Below are 20,957 nucleotides of genomic sequence, written 5' to 3'. Positions count from 1 at the left end.
ACTAAAGCACTTCTGGATGGATGCAAACTGCATTTCGTTGCCCTGTACCTGTGCATGTGCAATGACAATAAAGTTGAATTCTATTCTATTCTATTCTATAAAGTAACCATGTAGAAGAAAATAGCTCATATTTAACTAGTACCTACTTCTGTGCTTCATAGCACTTTCATGATGGTTCACATTGAATTTTACTACAGCCATTGTTTCCTTGCATCAGTTGTCAACATGTCATAACTTGTTGGACTGGATTAGTTCAACATCTGGCTTTTGATTGATACCAATGTGTAGAAAAGTATGCACTGAGGCGAGCATATGAAGTAAAGGGGGAGTATAAAGTCCTGTATTAGTAGATCAAATGCTGATGAAATTGCTCTTCAGCAATCGGAACAAAACCCTGTGTGTTTTTATATTTTCTATATTTTATATTTTCATAATCATACAGCCCATGTTGTAGTGATTTGGAAGATGTAATCTGACAGAGGATTTGATAGCGAGGTACGGAAAAAAACATGATCTTTCTCTATGTTATTAGATGAGTTTGTGATCATGGAGATTTAAGGAGCAATGGACGCAAATCTCTTTTGGGTCACCTAGAACAAAAATTAGAGTACAAGAACTCATTTTAAAAATATCTATACAATCCGGCCATCTATTTCAGAAACAGTCTATAATCATACATGAATGCACTCATACAAAATCGTTGGTTTAATTCATATATGTGTAAATGTATATCTGTACATACAATTAAATAAATAGATTTATAGGCTGAGAAAAAAAATCTTTCTGAAACAACACCAGTGAATGTCAGGTTTTAGCTTTAGTCCCCTCTGAAAAAAGTGTAATAGCTTGCTAGTGCTTACTAGACATGCCATTTTACATCATTGTTGAGCAGTCATTCAGGGAGAAAGTCACTGTAGTGTAGAAGAGGCAGAAATACCCCACTGACAGGAGCCTTATCAGATGAGAATGCCAAGCAGCCACAGGATATGTTGTGTTTGGATCGCGTGGTGCCATGCTCACTTTTAGTTCATCGGATAAAACTTTGTATGCTGAAAGTTTATTGTTTCCATATACACAGCTTACCACCTTCTCTACTGTTTGGAGCTTGGTAGATGGAATTCTGAGAAATGTAGAATCACTTACTGTGTAACAATAAAAGAAAAGAAGATCTGGATTGCTTTGCATGTAAAATGATTTCCTGCAAATGTTCCTGGTGGTTTGAATAGCTAACGTGTCCATAGCCCATAGTGTAGCCAGTAACAATATTGTAACACTGAATGACGGTTCACCACTAAAAATGGAACCACGTACTGTTAGAAAGAGTGAATTTGGGAGTTTTATGTGGTTGCCAGTAGCTAACATAACAACAGCCATTGTTGCAGTGACTCCAGTCATGCTCTGAGACAACTTTGACTATTGCATGGACATGTGCCATGTGACCGGAGGGAATTATATTGGAAGTTTTGGAAGTAAAACTTTATATTCAGCCATATATTTTAAAATTTAATGCAAGCCTCTATGTCCATTACTGTAAAAATATTTTCAAATAAGACAATAAGATTCTTTTTGATACTCTGCATGAACAGTGATGTGAAAAAGTGTTTGCCCCCTTCCTGATGCCACAGCATCTCATTTGGATTCAGGTCAGGACTTTGACTAGCCTTTGTTTGTTTAAGCCATTCAGAAGTGGACTTGATGGTATGTTCTAGATCATTGTCCTGCTGCAGAACCCAATGTGCTTCATCTTAAGGTCATTAAAAGAAGACTGGACATGCTCCTTCTGTTCTGGTAAATAAAAAAAGCAAAAAGCCCCAGACCATTGCACCACCACCACCAGATTTTACTGTTGGTATGATTCCTTTTCTAAAATGCTGTTTTAGTTCTATTCCAGATGTAATGGGACTCAAACCTTGCAAAAAGTTTTTGTCTCATCAGTCCCCAGAATATTTACTCAAAAGTCTTGTGGATTGGCGTGACCGCAAATGTGTGAAATGTGCAAAGAGTCTTTGTGTTCTTTGTGGTCAGCAGTGGTTTTCTCTCCCATGGATGCTATTTTTACACAGTCTCTTTCTTATTGTTGAGTCATGAACACTGACCTTAACTGAGACATGTGAAGCCTGTAATGTTGTTCTGGGTTCTTTTGTGACCCCCTGGATGAGTCGTCAGTGTGATCTTGGAGTAATTTTAGGCCATTCACTTCAGGGAAGCTTCACCACTGGTCCATGTTTTTGCCACTTTTTTTTGTCAGTTTGCATCATCTTTGCTAATTTGGTTGATTTCATTCTTCTCTGACTTCTGCCCACCTTCCCCCTACCCGTGGCTGAGAAACACACCATAGTGTGATTCTGTACGTCCCTACTTCATTGTAGGAAACATATTAACATGTGATGACAGTGAGTTGTGTTTGCCAGGTATAGTACCACAGTTGAATTTTCTTCCTTCAGAAGCCAGTCTTTATTCCCAGTCACATCATTTCAATTCATCCATCCATCCATTCGCTTCCGCTTATCCTTTTCAGGGTCGCGGGAGGTGCTGGAGCCTATCCCAGCTGTCATAGGGCGAAAGGCGGGGTACACCCTGGACAGGTCGCCAGTCTGTCGAAGGGCTAACACATAGGGACAGACAACCATTCACACTCACATTCACACCTAGTGGCAATTTGGATTACTCAATTAACCTATCCCCACAAGCTGCATGTCTTTGGACGGTGGGAGGAAGCCGGAGTACCCGGAGAGAACCCACGCAAACACAGGGAGAACATGCAAACTCCACACAGAAAGACCCCGGCCTGATGGTGGAATTGAACTCAGGAATTGAATTTCAATTCAATTCAATTGTATTTATACAGCACCAAATCACAACAACAGTAGCCTACATTGTAAGGTAGACCCTACAGTAATACCTACAGAGAAAAACCCAACAATCATATGACCCCCTATGACAAAGCATTTTGGTGACAGTGGAAAAGAAAAACTCTCTTTTAACAGGAAAAAAACCTCCAGCAGAACCAGGCTCAGGGAGGGGCGGCCATCTGCCGCGACTGGTTGTTGCAATTACTGACCAGCAACCTAATTGCTCCATTAATAGGTTCAAGGAGTCTTCATGCTTCCAAACTTCTACTGTCTTATGGTTATTTGGACTGTTCTCCTCTGTGAAATACTCAAAGCTTTAACATTCATTTTGTACTTATACTCCACATTTAAATTCATTCTTAAAAAACTTGCTTAGAATGTTCTTCCTTCTATAATCAGCTTTTTTGCTCCATCCTAACTTTTCATTCTGAGAAACAAACAATGAATCTAGATAGTCCAAACATAAAGTCTTCATTTAGTCAAGTTGCATTTTTTCAGTATTTATTTTAGATGAGTTTTGTGTTTTCACGTGAGTCATATTGTATATTGATTTGCTAAAATCCATTCCCCTTACAGACTTGCAGGTTTTTTTTATTGATCTATTTGACCATCAACAAATATTCTCTCATTCTTCTTTCTCTCCAGTTTACTGTAACAGTTTACTTTAACGTAACATATGTATCATTTGAACTTCTGGAAATCAAGTCTGTCTTGTTTTCCAAGTTACAATAGCTAATTATTTTTCCCTAACAAATTCATAAAAATATTAAATGCTAAAATTACTGTAGTATTATCCACTGACATGAGTCACATCACAAACTCAGCTTTACTTGTATGTTGCACACTGCAGTATACAAGTAATGATATTTATTTGCATTTTCAGTGTATGTTTTATTCCTGTCTGACCCTGTCCTTATTTGACATTACTTAGAGTCTCTGATATCTTACTCGTCCTCTGACTTTAACCCTCAGCACTGTAATGACATTGGCAGGAGAGGTAGTGCACCTCTCCTCATTTTAAGTTATTACCTTTTCCTGACCTCCCTCTGAAATCTGCTTTTGCTTTATGACTCAGCAGTGTATCAGGTTACACTCTCTGTTTTATACTACAACAGAGGACCTGTGGGTGGGTATGACTTATCTATAGGGCATATATATATATAGCTGAAGAATTTTCTTAATGTAGAACATTTTTTGGAATCAGATTCATTTTTTACTCTTGAATTGGCAATCTAGACGTGAATCAGAATAGACAGAGGTAAACAGTTCATAATATAATATGTGAAAGCATAAAAACGACATATAAAATAGCTACAATGACACCGATTTTTGACCACTCGAGCCGATATTTGCAGTTTTTTCTTCTCTGTTTGGCCTGTTGTTATTCGACGTGGCTCTGTGGGTTATGTTAACTTGGATCCTTCCATACACACACACATGCACTGTATTAAATGCAGATTGCTGTATATGTTGTGTTGTTGGATAAATCAGTCAGTTTCTGTATTTATTCGTTTTTTTTAAATCCGGATAAGGAAGATTCACTTATACAATCTTTGCACATTTATAAGGTGACTGCTTTGTGTTTTGCTGTCGAGATTTAGTGTGAAATCTGCCAAGGCTGTGACTTGTGGATTACCTTGTCACTTGGATAGAAAGTTTCTGAAAATGTGGAAAAGTTGAAGACAGAGCTTTCCTTTGATAAAAAAAAGAAGACAAACAAAAAAAACCCGCTTTCCTATTCATCTGCCTATCTTCCCCATATACTCTTGTTTCTGTTTTTCACCAGTGCTGTCATTTTCTTTCCTCTCTCTTAGCTCATGTCAGATAGCCTTAGGTGAAAAGGACTTTTGCTTTTCTCATTTGGCTTTTAACACTTTACTTACGTGTGGCATAGTGCTGGCCACAATAATGGAGTTTTAACTAGAGTTACTCATGAGTTTGAAGAAAAAGCTGACAACAAAACAGAAAGACATTTAAAGTCAGCTTGCTCTATTTTATGTACAGCTCAATACAAGGTATACTAAATGTGGTACCGTGCAGTAGAGCTGCTGTCCAAAGCATTAAGACCTCTTAGCCGTTATTACCTAAAAAGCAAAGCAGCCTCACATAAGCATTGTGCATCGCAGCACTAGTCCACTCTCCTCTTGCTGTTTTATGACACATTTTATACAGAGTGAACTGGAAATAAATCGACACATTAGCTAATCAAACCACTTTGTGGTTGGAACATTTGCAAGTGTATATTTTTAGTAGGCAGATGTAATTTGACATTTCTCATACTTGCACTGGAAAAACAGCCCATATTGATATTTAAATATACAAAGTAACTATTATCTTACTGTAAAGATGATTTTTTTTTGTGTGTTCACAAGAATTTAGTCAATACCATGCTCTTGTTATCACTATAATTATTTTATTCCTTCATACATCAAGATTCCACTCCCCTGTAATAATTCATAATTACTTTCTTTTATGCATCTTAGTTATTTTAATTTGCAGTGACAGATGGTTTTGTAATTAGGTTAAAAAAAATACTAAAAACAGAAATTTGGCATACTGCACAGAGATTCTCAGTTTCAAACCTTGGTTTTTAATGTGAATAACTGCATCTCGGTGTGGAATGAGAGTGTCCACTGCCTCTGGCCCAGTGTCAACTGGGATGGACTCCCCCCTGTGGGAGTAAAAAAAAAGTAGTTAAGAAATGCCAATTTTTTTTTATTAATAACATATGTTTATTTATTTTAGATCAGCTTTTTATTTCATCTATTCCTCCAGCCATTCTCTTCAACTTATCCAATTATATTTAGAGTTGAAGTTGAATTATATACAGTGTGTGTGTGTGTGTGTGTGTGTGTGTGTGTGTGTGTGTGTGTGTGTGTGTGTGTGTGTGTGTGTGTGTGTGTGTGTGTGTGTTTTAACATAAAGATTAACAAAGAACTCACTGAATGCTGCTCTGTGAACAAAAACAAAAAGCATCCTTACTGTGAATTCTCTGTAATACAGTTCGTGCAGTTTATGTTGTACACGTGTCAAGTTTGTGTGGGCACATGCGTCACTCAATGTCTGTATGAATTTTAATTAGACTTTCTGCATGCAAGTGTGACAAAGATTTACAAGCTTAACATCTTGTTGCCATAGATGTTAAACTTGAACTCCCTCTGTGATAACTTCTTGATGTGCCTCAGCCCTTTATCTGTAATGAGAATGTTGTTCTGGAAATTTTGATAATTGGTTTTGAAACAAAGTCAGCAGTCACAATAGACGGTTTTTCTCAGGATATGCACAGTTTGATTTCCAAGACCATATTTCTTATTAACTCACTGAATGTTTGCTTTCAGAATAATGCTGAAAGTCATTCAGAAATCATGCAACACGTTTATTTTGTTTGTTTTGGGGTTTTGTTTTTGTTTGTTCTTCTGTTCGTCCAGATCAAAATAATTATATACGGTAAATCTTTTAAGCATACCTGGATTTTGAATTATTTAACATGGAGATAAATTTGTATGTTTGTAACTGTAACTGTGTTTGAACTATGATGTACAGTACCTTGTATACTTATATCAAACCAGCAGTTATGTAGCTTCCTCCATGTGCAGGGAAATAGGAAGATAGAAAGAGAGAGAGGCTGTTTTTCATTGCAGGCATGCTTTTCTCCCCTCGGTAAATTCTTTAGTTTGCTTGGTAAGGATTAGGTCTGAAAAGTCTCTCATTTGCCGCCAAAGCCCTCAGGGATTCATTGGTGAAGACATTCAGCTTCTCTACTGCTTCCCTCTGAATTTAACTTTGCCATTTATTTATTTTTATTGCAGCCCACGTCTGATTTGCGCTCTCTTTTGCATTTTGCGGCTGTCTTTATGATACATTTAAACTTTTTTCAGCTCTTTGTTGCTTGAGGTACTGTACACTAATTTAGAGATATTGGACTGTCAATTTGAATGCAAGTGTACATTTCAGCATTTGATATTTATTTTAGTTTTGTATCAGGTTTAATGAGAGTTAGTATAAAAAATTGTTCTCTTTGTTCTAGATTTTTATCCTAGATCTTATCCTGTAAGCTCCGCCTTTGCGCATGGACAAAATATGCCTAGAAAAGATTTGATCTGAAAATTGTTCACATATCCTTGTGAATTACAAGCACTTTGGAAACACTTTGGAAATACCAGCTGAGTTAAAAGCCTGAGGCTATGTGGGATACACCCTAATGGAAAACAGCTCGGGGATAAAGGTAATGGTTGGTACAGACTACAGGAAACTGTAAATGGGATAAAAGACACAAGCTCAAAAGAAAGAGGTACATTCCACCAAGTGTCTGACTGAAACCATTTTTCTTCCCCAAGGCTAAATTGTGAAATATTGCGACTTGAAGCAAAATAAATGTCAGGCACATTAGAATGAAACTTTAAATGGTATGGATAATCACCATTTCCTTTAGCATTACCTCTTAAGGCATCCTTCTTAATTTTGACGAGAGATAAGAAGAATATCAAATGTTGGAAAATATTTGATATTGATTCTTTGTGACCAACTGATGTTAATTAGAAGAAGCGCTGGAGCTTTTTGACTCATTTAAGCTGAATAAAGGTAATTGCTCGTCCTTGTAATTGCTCGAATACAAAGCTATGGCTTAACTTTGAAACAATTGAGATTTTATATATTTATATATGCTATTCCAAGTTAATTCAGTTCCAGTGCTGAACTTCGACTATATACAAATCTTTCTCATGTTTTTGAAAAAAAAAAAACCACAGTTTCTCCTTCCCTCCCTTCTCCCACTATGTCGGTGGAATGGAGTTAAAACTTTAAGCAGCTGAGCTTAACAGAGAGAAACTCTTTCTCTCTTTGACAGAGAGAAACAGGGATGACATGACAATGCAGGATGATGGACTGTGTTCAGAGATGAGTGGAGGGTAAAGGCAGAGTCATGACCAGTGATGGTATAAATGACCTCTACTGTACATCAAACATCATTTTACTTCAGCTCAGAAGATAGACAGGAACACATGAGGATAACTTATGAAAGACAGGATGATGGGCTATGATCAGAGATGAGAGAGAGAGGAAAAGCAGGGTCATGGCCAGTGATTATATAAACAACTGCTACCCTGTTTCAGACAAACGCTGTCCCAGTGCTTAAGCTTGGCAGATGCTCTGTCATTCAAGAACAGTTTTCGGTTGCTTTGTTGGTGTGTTTGTGGAAAGTGGCTATTCTTGCTCAATCCAGTGAACTAAACTCAGGTTAATTTAGCAACAGGGATGCATAGGGAGATGTACATGAGTGTTAGTGTTAAGTAGTTGGTATCCAACCTGTTATGGGAGGTGGCATTCAAAAGAACCTTATAATTGAAGTCTAATACTAGAAGTTGTATAAATTACGTGGACTTCCATACTCATGGGTAGTGCAGAAAATAGATTTGTCCTTTGCAGTTGCGAAATTAAGCATATTTTCAGATTCTTGACCTTTTTGGTTTTTATAAGTTGTGATAGAAATTCCTGTGAAGATACTGCATGCTGCTTCTGCAACAGCTGCACATTGCTTCTGCCACCCTCAAAAAAAAAGTGCCAGAAAACACACTGAACCACTACGTTGTTGAGTCACATTAAAATATTATCAACCAAGCTAGAAGTTAATGCAGCAATGTCACATAAAGGCCCAAGCTCACAAGCCACAAAAGCAGATCAAAATGCCAAGCTCTCCACAGGGATGCTATGGTATTAGGGGTGGGCGATATAAACGATATACAATAGAAACCATATAAATTTGGCCAACGAAAGAGATTTTGACTATACCACTCTATCGCGATAGCGCATGTTGATGATGTCATCTGTTTTGGTCGAAAGCATCGCAGTGGCTACAACCATTATCATCTGCAAATTATGCCGACAGTCATAGCAAAGAGATGAAGCACTTTTGAAATATGGGGAAAGCCAAAAACCGTGCTTCCTCCACTTCCGTAACATTGATTCATTATTGTTGAATTTTCTCGCAGCTGCTCTATTCCCATGTTGTTGCAGTATATTAATAACTAACCTTGTATTGTGGATGAATGATCTCAGTTGTTCTCCTGACTGAAGTTTGGCCCGTGTAATAGCATCCTGCTATGCGATTGCATTTGTCCCTGACCACCAGAATCCCTCACGTTAACTTCTATCGAGTGGAAAAAAAGTTGGTGTTCATCCTCCAGCTTCACTGTGCTAATGTCATGCTAACATAGCTGTGTCGCTAGCAATCATGTAGCACAACATTATATACCAGGTAGTCCAACTTCAGTAACCCTGCAAACGCCACTGCTGTTTAGTTTTCTGTCTTCATTTATATCGGAAGTGGCAGAGCTGTACGTTTTAATTAGTTTCAAAAATCTCTCAGTCAGAACATGGTATGAAATGTTTAGGTGGAAACTAGCGAGCTAACTTCCTGTTAACTTCTAACTCTGTTAAATTTAATAACTTCTGTTTTCATGGATGCCTGGATGTTAAATTTAATTGGTAACCTGGTAAAGCAGCAACACTGATGATTTAATTAAAGATTAAAGAATTTAGACCGTTTTTAACTCTTAGTGTTCGTTTGACTTTGGGACCTGAAGAGGACGGAGTTTTGGAACCAGATTACTCCGCGAAGCTCCTCACTACGGCAGCCGTAATGCTCTGACAATCCATCAAGCAGTGCGGCTTACCAAAGTTGTACTAAAACATTTTTAACAGATTTCTGCACGCCAAAATCGGTTCGAGGTCAGTAAGCACAACCAGAATTCATACATAAGGCACACTCTCGATTTTTGAGAAAAGTGTGCTTAATAGTGTGGAAAATACGTTATACAGAAGAAAATAATATATCGTGATATATATCATTACCGCACATGCTTCAAATTAATCCCAATATGAATTTTAGGCCATATCGCCCAGCCCTATATTGTATGCTTTTTTTTTCTTTTTGGGTAGCTTCTCTTCTTCTAACTCAAGAATGCAGTTTTATTTTCTTGTTTTACAGACTGACCTCTTCTGCTCCTGAACAGTGGTTTAGTAGAACAGTCTGAGAAGGCATTGGCTGCTTTTCATTGTGTCAGTGTGTTTGCTTATTTTCCTCAGTCACATACGTACGGAAAATCCAAAAGAATAGATGACTCCAAGCAGCCAAATAGGAAATACTTTGTTCCATACTGTTAATCTTAAGTATGTCAGCTACTTATAACATGTGAAGATGCAAGCTGGTAAGAGCTACCTTTAAGGTACACCTATGTTTCCTGCTCTAAGCTCCTACAAAAGCCTCCTCTCTCCTCGAGGGGCATTTAAAGTATTAGAAGATCCTTGATGATGGAGGAACGCGTGAAATTTCTGGATCACAGGAAGAAAAAAGACATGAGCAAGCATAAATTAGCATAATGAAAAGGACCTACTGTTTTTCATTTCTGAAAGCCACTGATATGAGAGGAACTGTAGGTACAGTGGACTGGTTGAAAATATTTCTGTTGGACATTTCTTGAAAAATCAATGTGCAGCTGTGGAATTATTGGGGCATCCACAGCCTTCTAAGAAAGTCAGTAGATTAAAGACTTAACCTTACATTTTCTGGGAAAGAGAGTAATACATTTTGCTGTCAAGTCTTCAAAACTGGACGTCTTTATGTTTTATCCATGTTTGATGAAATTATGGAAAAGCACGTGCTTGGAAATATAATATTGACTTCTTTCTGTTCTATTTCCCCTTTCCATGCGATCCGTGTTCACCCTGAAGCTGAAGAGTATGCTGTTGAAGGTAAGACTGATTTTTCTCTCCTAAGGTCCTCTGATGGCTTCTCTTGTTGTTCTCATGGATGCTGATTCAGGTTGCTTCTAAATGCTTTATGCCATCCCTCTGTGGAGGGGCATTGTCAGTTTGGACTGCGGTTATAAGTGACTTCCAGGGGCCGTAATGAATTTTTTTCTGTATAAAATACACGTGATGGATGCGCACCTGAAACTATTCCTTATTTTTCTATTATTATTATTTTATCTTGTCTTTCTTCATTTGTTTTCTTTCTTTTTTTTTATAGTTTATCTCTAGAGAATATGAACATGCTTGTATATGAAATTGTCAAGACAGCTGTTCTAACCTTGAACCAGTCTACCCATTAACAAGTTATTGTTCAAGTTCACATGCCATGACAAGGTGATGACAAGCTGCTGTCTTCACATCCTTTCCTGTCCCCTACAAAGGTGAACAAATCCTGCTGGTTTAGGCCCCAAAGGCACCACATTAGCCCTTGGGCCATGAAGGTGCGAAGCCAGTGCTGAATGTAGAAGACATTATGGATACATCAGTGTCTGCTGATCTTTCTGCAAAATGTTGCCGTCCAGAGGTTCACCCACTGGGTGACTGGATCTGTTTTTCAGTTCAATCAGACACTGAAACTGACATAAACAGGCTTTTTTTGAATATGCATCCAGATATTGGCATCTAGGTGTGTGTGTGTGTAAGTGTGTGTGTGTGTGCTTGCATGTATTCTTGTTGCATTTCCTCTGTACTGAGTTTGAGGTGATGGATTACCTATCACAGAGCTTGATCCAGCAGGGGAAATCTCTATGACAAACACCCTCTAGCTTCAAGTTTTCTTTAAGCTGAAAAAGTTATGCTGCAGTTATTTCTCAATCTTTATTCTGAATCTGAGTTGTTTATCTTGTGGCATATTGGAAATATAGAAGCTCACACCATAGAGCCACTTCAGTGTTATTAGCTATCGCAGTGGGTTCTGTTAGAAATCTGGTTCTGCATGATATGCACTTGATGTGTGCACTTGTGAACAGTGTGAAGCTGACATTTTCTGTTTGTTCCTATATAATGCCAGCTTCTTGTTGTTCTGTGGGTACATGTCTATGTATGAGTGAATCTTTTCACCAGGTGACGGGTAAATGTCAGGAGGAAGGTTGCAAACAGCAGTAAATGATGGCAATCCTACATTTCCTATGGAAGCACTGTCAACACATCCTACATGAATCGACAGGTTCATGTAGGATGTGTTGAAGGACACACAAGGTTTGATTAAATGTCTTCATATGATATGAATATGTCATTTATGTTTGTATGTGTGTAAATGAAACAATGTGATGTAATTTCAGAAGCCTAAATAAGCCCAGGGTAACAAAGCTAAATATTTGTCTAGGATATTTAAAGAAGATGCAAAGATCTTTGCACATCTTACCCAGGCTTCTGAATGCTACTACCTGCACCTGAGAAATAACCTGATGTAATAGCAGAACATTTGAAGTTGGAGGAAATCGAGTTTTGCCTTGAGGTTATGAATGAGAGAAATGTAATTGGTAACTCTGATGGCAGAGAGCTTGAATATGCTGACCTATTTAAGTATGTAGACAGCTTACAGGACTCTGGGTTCTCTGCACTGTACAAGTCAGGTCAACAGCCAGTCAAATTAATTTCAGGTTAACAGTTGATGTCAAATTAACCCTTTCAGCACTGTTAGTTTGGATTTGTAAATGTCACAAGTGCTAACATAATTTGGAGTAACTGGTATAGCAGTCTACACAATCATATGAATAAGCAGATTTTTTTTGTCTTTTAGAGACTTCATAACCAGAAAAATCACATTGATGTAAACACTCTATATGATGGAAAGAGGGATGTAATGGAGGGAAGCTGGGAAAGAGGAGATGCAGAGGGTATTGAAAGGATGCTGAAGAAAGTGACTGGTTCAAGGAAAGGTTGACTCCTGTGAAGGGACTGTGGGAACTTCTGTTAACTGTCAAAAAGTTAAACAAGTGAAACCTGACTCTCACAAATATGTAGCTCTAAGTTAAAGTGCTGCCTAGTGCACAAAAGAAGCAAATAATCTGGAATCCTGTCACACCAATGTAACATAGCCCTAGCAAGCATCTGTAGTTTCACCACTCATTTCAAGTATGTGTGTGATATTTCTTTGCACAGTTGGTTAAGCATCCTTTTATTATGTTTGCTTCCAATGATTTGCGATGGAAACATTCTTGTGCAGAGTTCTGAATGTTTTCTGTAGTACTGTGACCCTAATATGAGCCATTCTTTCAGTTTTGAAGAATATAAAAAGCCTTGGAGTTTAATTTTCACTCATAACTATATCCGGGATCAGAATACATAGTTTGTTTAGATCGTTGTTAAACTGAGAGATTTTAAGTTATAAAAATCTTAATCAATTTGTCTGTCTCAGTCACTTTAATTTTAAAAAAAACAAGGAGCCCGGGGTATTGTGTAGTAACAAGACTGCCTGATAAATTCATTTAAAATAGTCTATTGTCAGAATTTTTTTCTGCTATTTTTAGGGCTTCCCTGTGACTGCACTTGGTATAATTAGTGTTGGTGACCATGGGTTAAAAGGTTGGTTGAGATTGATGATACAAAGAGACATTCAAAGCCCGGTGGGAGGCAAGTATCCCAGGAAAGGTGGATGGTGGCCCTCGCTCTTACACTGTAGGTCCTCGATTGATGATGTGTCAGCAACACTGACCTGTTTTACTGGAAAAAAGACCATCAGTGTACTCATATCCTAGCATGCCCTCCCATAGAGGACTGCATGTATGATATATTGTTTCATTATGTAAGGGCAATGTTAGCTCATCGTCTGGTGCAGGTTTTCAATAGAAAGCAATAAAGAAATGGAAATTAAGTTGAAAGCTGTGGTGGTGTAATTTAGATTATGACATAGAGTTTGTCAGGGGGAAGCCAACATTTTCAAAACACAACTTACAGTGTGTCTTATTTGAATGAAATAAGCATTTGATTCCCTACAAAGCAGCCAGAATTCTAGTTCCTACAGATTGGCTATGTTCCCATGTGGTACACAGATTATAATCAATTACTTACAAATACTCTTGATCTCAACTAGTTATGATTATAAAGCACACACATCTACAGAATACGTTTCTTCCATTCCAACCTGTTCACCACCATGGACGGGACCAATTAACCGTCAAACGACGTCAGTGACAAGATTGTAGACCTGCGCAAGATTGGACTGGACTACAAGACCATCAACAAGAAGCTTGGTTTGAAGGTGACTACTTTTGGAAGAAATTCAAAATAAGCACCAGTCACCTGTTTTTTTGGTGCTCTATGCAAAATCTTGGCTTACGGGATAAAGATGACCATGAGGTACCCGATCGATCAGCCCAGAACTACATAGGATGAGCTTGTTGGAATACAACCACCAAGAATATCATTGGTAACACATTGTAATTTATTCAAATATTGCAGCACCTATAAGATCCCTCCTGCTTATGAAAGACACACGCACAGGCCCATGTTCGGTTTTTCAGTGAACATGTAAATGATTCACAGAAGGCTTGGGAGAAAGTGCTGTGGAAACCAAAATGAAACTTTTTGGTATTAGCTTCATCTGTCTTGTTTGGAGAAAAAGAAATGAGTATGACCCAAAGAACATCATCCCCACAGTTAAGTACCGACATGGAAAGATTATGGTTTGGGGCTGTTTTCCTGCTAAGATTACAGGACAAGTTCACTGCACTGAGAAATTCTTTTTACCAGATCACTGAAGATGGGTCATGGATGGTTCTTCCTGCATGACATTGACCCAAAACATACTGCCAAGGCAACAAGAAAGAGGCTAATTAAGGACATTAAGATCATGGTGGGGTCTAGACAGTCTCTAGATCTCTATCCTATAGAAAATGTGTAGAAGGAGCTGATCTTTTGTGTCACCAAGTGTCATCCATTTAACATGAACATGGCTAAGAGACAAAATAGCTCATCTACAAATGGACAGTAGCAGATCACATGTATATCTGACCTCAGACACAGGGCTTTCCTTTCAATGCTGATATTAGACAATGTGATCATGAAAAATGATCATTTCTCCCCAGGTCATGCGGCCCTTCAACTTAATCTCACCCCTGGGGAAGGGGAATAACTACTTTTCCTCAACATAATGAATGGTTTGACGTTGGCTGGAGATACAGGATTACAGATTTAAGTTGTCCCTGTAGTTATAGGAGATTACTTTGGATCATCCAAACCAGATTATGGATTCTGTTCTTGTTTGCTCAAGAGAAATAAAACTAAATAATAGAAGAAAAACTTCTCTAAACGCGCGCGCGTGCGTGCGTGCGTGCGTGCGTGCGTGCGTGCGTATCCCAGGGGCAAAGAGACAAAAAACACAAAGTGAAGCAAATATTACATGTACCGATGTCATTGTGGTATTAACCTAGATTCATTTTATTCTCTGGAACAAATAGTGTTTCTTCTACATAATTTATATTCAAATTCCAGTTAGTAATGTTGTGCCAAGTATGACTGGCTGACTGCCTGACTAATTTTGCTATTTAAAACCCCCACAAAAAGTCACACGCCACATCTTGTGATTTTTATCAGTCAAGTTGAGTTTTACTTAAATTAAGATCAGCACAATAGCATTAATAAATTCTTGCCTATTTCCTTTTCATTTGTTTAAAATTAAATTAAATTAATATTGTCTTGCTGGTTGTCCATGCCACAGTTGCACTGCTTGTGCACACCGCAGTTTAATATATAAATTGGGACATGGCAAAACAGCAGGATTGCCGTATATGCAGATGTACACAAATATCTTCATAGTTATCTTCATTCAGTGGTTAAACAAGGCTGTTGACTTTGGAAGAATGCTATCTAGCTTATTCCTCATAATCAATCAAAAAGAAGAGACAGAAAACAAGCAAACGCAGACCCACAAAGTCAGAGTGGAAGATGACCAGTGACAGTGAGGATGAAATGGAACTAAATGGTGTCTGTCTGCTGTTGAGAAATTGCTTGGAAGCCTTAAGACAGTGGGATGCCTTGATGTTCTCTCTGCCTGCCCAGCCTCTGCCAGATGTTGCAGTAAGATTAAGCCTTCTCAGGTCCTGGAGGAGACAGAGTCCAGCCATGCCTGTTCTCAAGACACATTAATTTCACCCCACACACAGCTGCCTTTTTTCCCTCTCTTTCTATTTTGCGCTTTGTGATAACAAAGTCTAAAGCGGTGGAGTGGGCATCCCCTTGTGAACAACTCCAGATGCTTCAGTGTCAGCATGCATTGCCTTAGGCAGTACTGTTTGCCAAGATAGAGAGAAATGGATTGGACAATGCATGGCCTGCTGCGCTGGTGCCGCACTGTGTTTATGCGTATACATGTGTGTTGGTGAGGATTTTTCTCCTCTGCTTGAGGTTATTTTGCTTCCCAGTCTTGTACAAAATTTGTGAAACATTTACATAACGGGTCAGATGATGATTCTGCTGTGGTGTCAAGATGTTCTGTGAATCATTACTCTGAAAAGTCCATCACCAATTCAGTACCTGACCATATGGTGATGGTCAAAATGCCCAAAATGTGAACTCACCGCCATCACATTTTAATTTAGCTTGGATTTAACTTATATAGCATCATATAGCATCTGTGTTCTTTTGAAACCTCTTAATGATTGTAATCATCATAAGAGGTCATAGAAATTAAAAGTCAAATAATTCACCAGAACTGCACTGGTTGGAATCTGCACATTAAGCACACTGGGGAAGCTATTAAGAGATTAAGATAGGTAATACAATAAAACATAAGCACCCTAGTTATTTCTGTATGTAGGTACTTGAAAGCATGCATTTATGCTGTGTGTCTGCTTGTGTATGTAGACTGGAATATATGCAGAAGCTGACACATTCTTATTTTCCACTTGACACTGTTGTCACTTTCGTAAACAGATTGTTCCACAGCTAAAGTCAAAAGTCACTGCCTCATATATATTTTTTTCATTCTCTCTACACAAAACTTATTATTTCCAGGGTGTTAGAACATTCCTGTTGTACCTGTATCCCTTTCTGAATTCAATTAGGCCATGAAATGCCACAGACTGCAAAGCTACAAGTCCGTGCTGAGCAGGTGACACAGTGAGAGATTGCATTTTAGCAGAGCCCGGTGAAAAAGTCCATCTCCCACCCTTCCCCCAGTTGACAGAGAGTGCTATGAAAATAAAAGCACTTTAACTTCCATCTGGCTACTACACCAAAATGGTGAGAAAATTGGTAACTGCCACATTTTTCGCCTTTCTCACAGGGGCGTGCCAGCCCTTTTTTATGTGAAAATGTATTTCCTCCAGCACAGGCTTAGCAGTACTTTTGCATGTGTATGAGATGATATACTTGTATACTGTATATTATCCCACTTATACTCATACAGGTGTTTTTCCAACACCAGGACATGACTTAGGGCCTTAGGCAACCTGGTTGCTTTGTTGTTTCCAACAAAGCAACCAGGTTACAGTCCTTACTGTAACACTAATGCATTTTCTCTGTGAAAGTTCAGATGTATTGTTTGGGGGGATCCACCTTGTATTTGTTGTTTAACATTAATTTAATAGGCCTTGCGATAAATAGATGTTGGAGGAATGAGGGCACAGTGGAGGAAAATGTCTTGTGAAGTCAGGATCAATACGCTGGTGAAATGAATGAGAGTGAGCAATAAATGAAAGGAAATGGAGAATAGAGACATTTTCTCCTTATCCCGCTCTCACTTTTATAATGAGAAAATAGTAATGCTTGAATGGGCTTTGCTTCCGAAAACCTCCTTCTACTTGAATATGAAGCAATTTTCCTTTTTTGTGTTTATCCCTTTCTCATCTTCTGTTTTTCTTTTCTTATCTTCTCCCTTTGTAGGCTCTGCAGTACAGTACAAAAGTCTGAAGTTGCCCATCATTTCTTTATCCTTTACCTCCACACAGATGTGCTTGTAATTGTTTTTGTTTGTTTGTTTGTTTATTGCTTTTTTTGTGGTTCTAAGCAATTTTCTTTGGACATGGACTACTTTTTCACTCATTTTCAATCAAATCCTTATAACTGATTTTTATCAGAAGAATATATAATTTATTTGGTTGTCTCTATAAAAAAAGGCACCATAAGTCAACGACACAACACTGGATGAACCAGTGTTGTGTCTAACAGACAACTTAGCAAAGAACCTATTTTTAATTGTAGCTTTGGGTAGATATCTAGAGCTAATGACCAGTATCTGAAATTGTCTGTGAAGGTTCTCAGTCATCCAGGTCCTTGTAGTCTAAGGAGCTTGGAAAGAAAAGCGTCTGGACTTCTTTAAGATGCTTGAAGATGTTTCACCTCTCATCCGAGAAGCTTCTTCAGTTCTAAGGTCAAATGGTCCCAGATTTAAGCCCTGTGAGAGTGTCCCCCCAAGAGGGATATGGACCCCCTCTCCACCATTTGACCGTGGAACTGAAGAAGCTTCTTGGATGGGAGGTGAAATGTCTTGAAGGAACTTAAAGAAGAGCAGGGCTTTTCTTTCCAAGCTTCTTAGACTATCTGAAAGGTATGTTCCTAAGAAATAGGAAACCTGAGGGATTCAATGAAGTGTGAGATGGTCTCAGTGGAAGGCAGGAATTACACAAGATCAGTCACAATAGATCTTGTGGAGTGGTGAATCCAAATTTCCTTCAACATTATTGAAATAGTTTGGGCCCAATTTGATAAAGAATTGAACAAAAGGCAACCAACATCCAAACGAGAGCTCTGGAGTAGCCTGGAGAACTTTTCTTGAAGGCTACTTAAAGAACAGCAGCTTGCCTTAGAGATTCAGGCAGTGTTGAAGAATACCAGTGATCATACGAACTTTCCAGCTCATTAGGGCTGTGCAAACTGTAAATGTATTACTATGTATGTTTACATGGGTAGCTCAGGACTTCTGCAGAGTACTGTTCTGTTTTTCCTTGACTCAAACAGACCTTGGGCATTATGGTGTTATGGTATAACATTAAATGTCAAGGGTAGACATTTGTTCAAACACAAGTAAGAGAAATGAGACAACTGCAGACCGACTCAGAGTGTAATTAGAAAACGTGCGCACGGGTGAATGCCTCTGAGAAGACACACACACCGAGCACAGGCTCGCTTCCCATATGGAAAAGATATATATAAATCTTATAAAGTTTGTATCTGTCTTGTGTGAAACTTGTATGAAAAGCATACAAGAGTGAAAACACATATAAGATCCCTTGAAAAATTATATAATGAAAGTTGTATGTTTTGGATACTTACTAAAACAATGTATGAAAGTAATGAGAAAGTGGCCACTTTCAGGAGTAAATCATGTAAGCCTTATATGATTTACTCCTGAAAGTGGCCACTTTCATGAGTAAATCATGTAATCCTTATATGATTTACTCCTGAAAGTGGCCACTTTCATGAGTAATCACATATAAGTTTTTACTATTTCTTTTCCATATGGGTTGCTTTATTTATAAGGCAAAAATGGGTTACATAGTACTTCCTCTTTTAACAGATGTTGAAGAGAGGTTAAACATTAAATCAGCTTATCTGATCTTTCACACACTGGGATAAAAATACAGAAGTATATCATGCTTTATCTGCCATCACAGACATTATGGAAAAGAATGCATCATTATATCATGCTGTCAAACATCTCAGACACTTAGGTAAGGAATGCATCAGTTTTCCTTTAACAATAGACTTGGTTATGTGAAAATATATGAACACACAAAATATAAGGCGTACTTGATTATATTGTATTATAGAGATTTGGTTATAATGTATAATGTAGAAAATATCTAACATTTCCCTCCTGTTGTTAATATATTTCACAGGTTTATATCAATGCATAGTCACTTGTTAAATCACATTTTCAACTTGCATGTCATTCAGTGAAGTATCTAAACATCAGCTCTGTTAAGACTATAATAGAGATTCTCCACTCTGTCTTCCCTATTTAGCATATCATACTGGCGAAAGGGATCCTCCATATCTCTCTGGATCAAGACAAAATTTCCTAAAGTACGATTAAACATACTCATCACCATGCGTCTCAGACAAGGGATAACACAAAATATAAGGCGTACTTGATTATATTGTATTATAGAGATTTGGTTATAATGTATAATGTAGAAAATCTCTAACAACTAACGAAGAATATTTTAGTGAAGAGCTTTTATTGCAAAATGCTAGTCTTGACTAAAGCAGCTGGTAGAACAGGTCAAGGACGGTCGCTGGTGGTAAAGGACTACCCATACCTGTAAACGTTTCAATTACAACTATGGGGTTTGTCTTGTTGCTGGCTTTAATGTCCCTCAGTTAGCCAGTCTAAAAATGTTTGGCAGTCCAGTTTAAACTCAAGGAGCTTTTGAAGGATTGTGCAAGATGTTACTGTGCCAAGCAGCAAAGAATTAAGACTGTCATGATGACTTAAGTAAGACAGACTGGAAAATAGTGTCAGAGATTAGATGTTGACTGCTTTAAGACCCTGACTGGAGACTCTGTGTGAGTATTTGACTGACAGACAAGATACAAGCAAGTGTGGAGTTCTTGTTATTTTTCTTATTGCTGGATTATATGTTTCAGTTATTAACAAAAAAGGCTTCACTGGTTCAGTGGAATCTCAGGAAAAGTTTTTTTCAGCAGCGTGAGCGTATAACTGTCAAACCTTCAGAAGGTCTTCTTATACTTGGCCCATTATAGCTGCTGTGTCTTCACAGAAAGCCTGGTTTATTAAATCTGCTACACATCGCACTCAATCAAAGGCCACTCGATGGCTTTTTGATCGACTTTTAGGTTAAGAGTTAAAGTGGGATGAATGATTGATTTTTTTCTTTTTTGTGTTTTTTATGTATAGTCCTGTTTCTTGATTTTCAACATTGTTCTCCCAGTGACATCTTATTTCATCACTTATACAACACAGACAAGGCAACAGAATAAAAGTGGCTATTCATCTTCAGTACTTGTACTCATGTTTTAATCCATAAAGCTTTTAAAGAAAAGCATATGCATATAGAGACGTTTATTCTCACTGTTGAAATTTACTATTAGTAGGATTAAAGTGGACATGACAGCCATCATGACACTGAGAAACCAACTAAGGAAGTTCATTCCATTCGTGTTTGAAATTTGTCAGCTACAGTTTCGTTTTTTTGTTCTTTTTTTGTCAACAGTAGTTGTAGTTGCCCTATTAGGGCTGTTGGATATAACGATATATATCGGATGATGATATAAAAACGTCTATCGTTTCATTTTATGCTATCGTTTGTTTCATGGTGTTGCAAAATAAACTGTTTAAGGCGATATTTTTTCACCGTTTTGATGATCACTGTAGTGGCTATATTAATTTCT

At 37.9% G+C, this 20,957-nt stretch overlaps 2 protein-coding genes across 10 annotated transcripts in view; both read left to right on the top strand.

The window, feature by feature from the left end:
• The window catches only part of nrxn2b (neurexin 2b), a 698,285-nt gene that overhangs the window by 121,596 nt on the left and 555,732 nt on the right, over window positions 1-20,957 (top strand). For all 9 annotated transcript variants that reach the window (XM_082527645.1, XM_082527647.1, XM_082527643.1 and 6 more), the window contains one exon: window positions 10,581-10,601. In XM_082527645.1, the coding sequence (XP_082383771.1) occupies window positions 10,581-10,601 (21 nt within the window). The remainder of the gene's footprint in view (window positions 1-10,580; window positions 10,602-20,957) is intronic.
• The window catches only part of LOC309698133 (uncharacterized protein), a gene marked incomplete at its 3' end in the record, with an annotated part of 399,753 nt that overhangs the window by 303,183 nt on the left and 75,613 nt on the right, over window positions 1-20,957 (top strand). The gene's annotated exons all lie outside the window — the stretch shown is intronic.

Source organism: Aulonocara stuartgranti, assembly GCF_965226115.1.
Source record: "Aulonocara stuartgranti genome assembly, chromosome: 3".
NCBI lineage: Eukaryota > Metazoa > Chordata > Actinopteri > Cichliformes > Cichlidae > Aulonocara > Aulonocara stuartgranti.
This window is presented reverse-complemented; position numbering and strand designations above follow the sequence as displayed.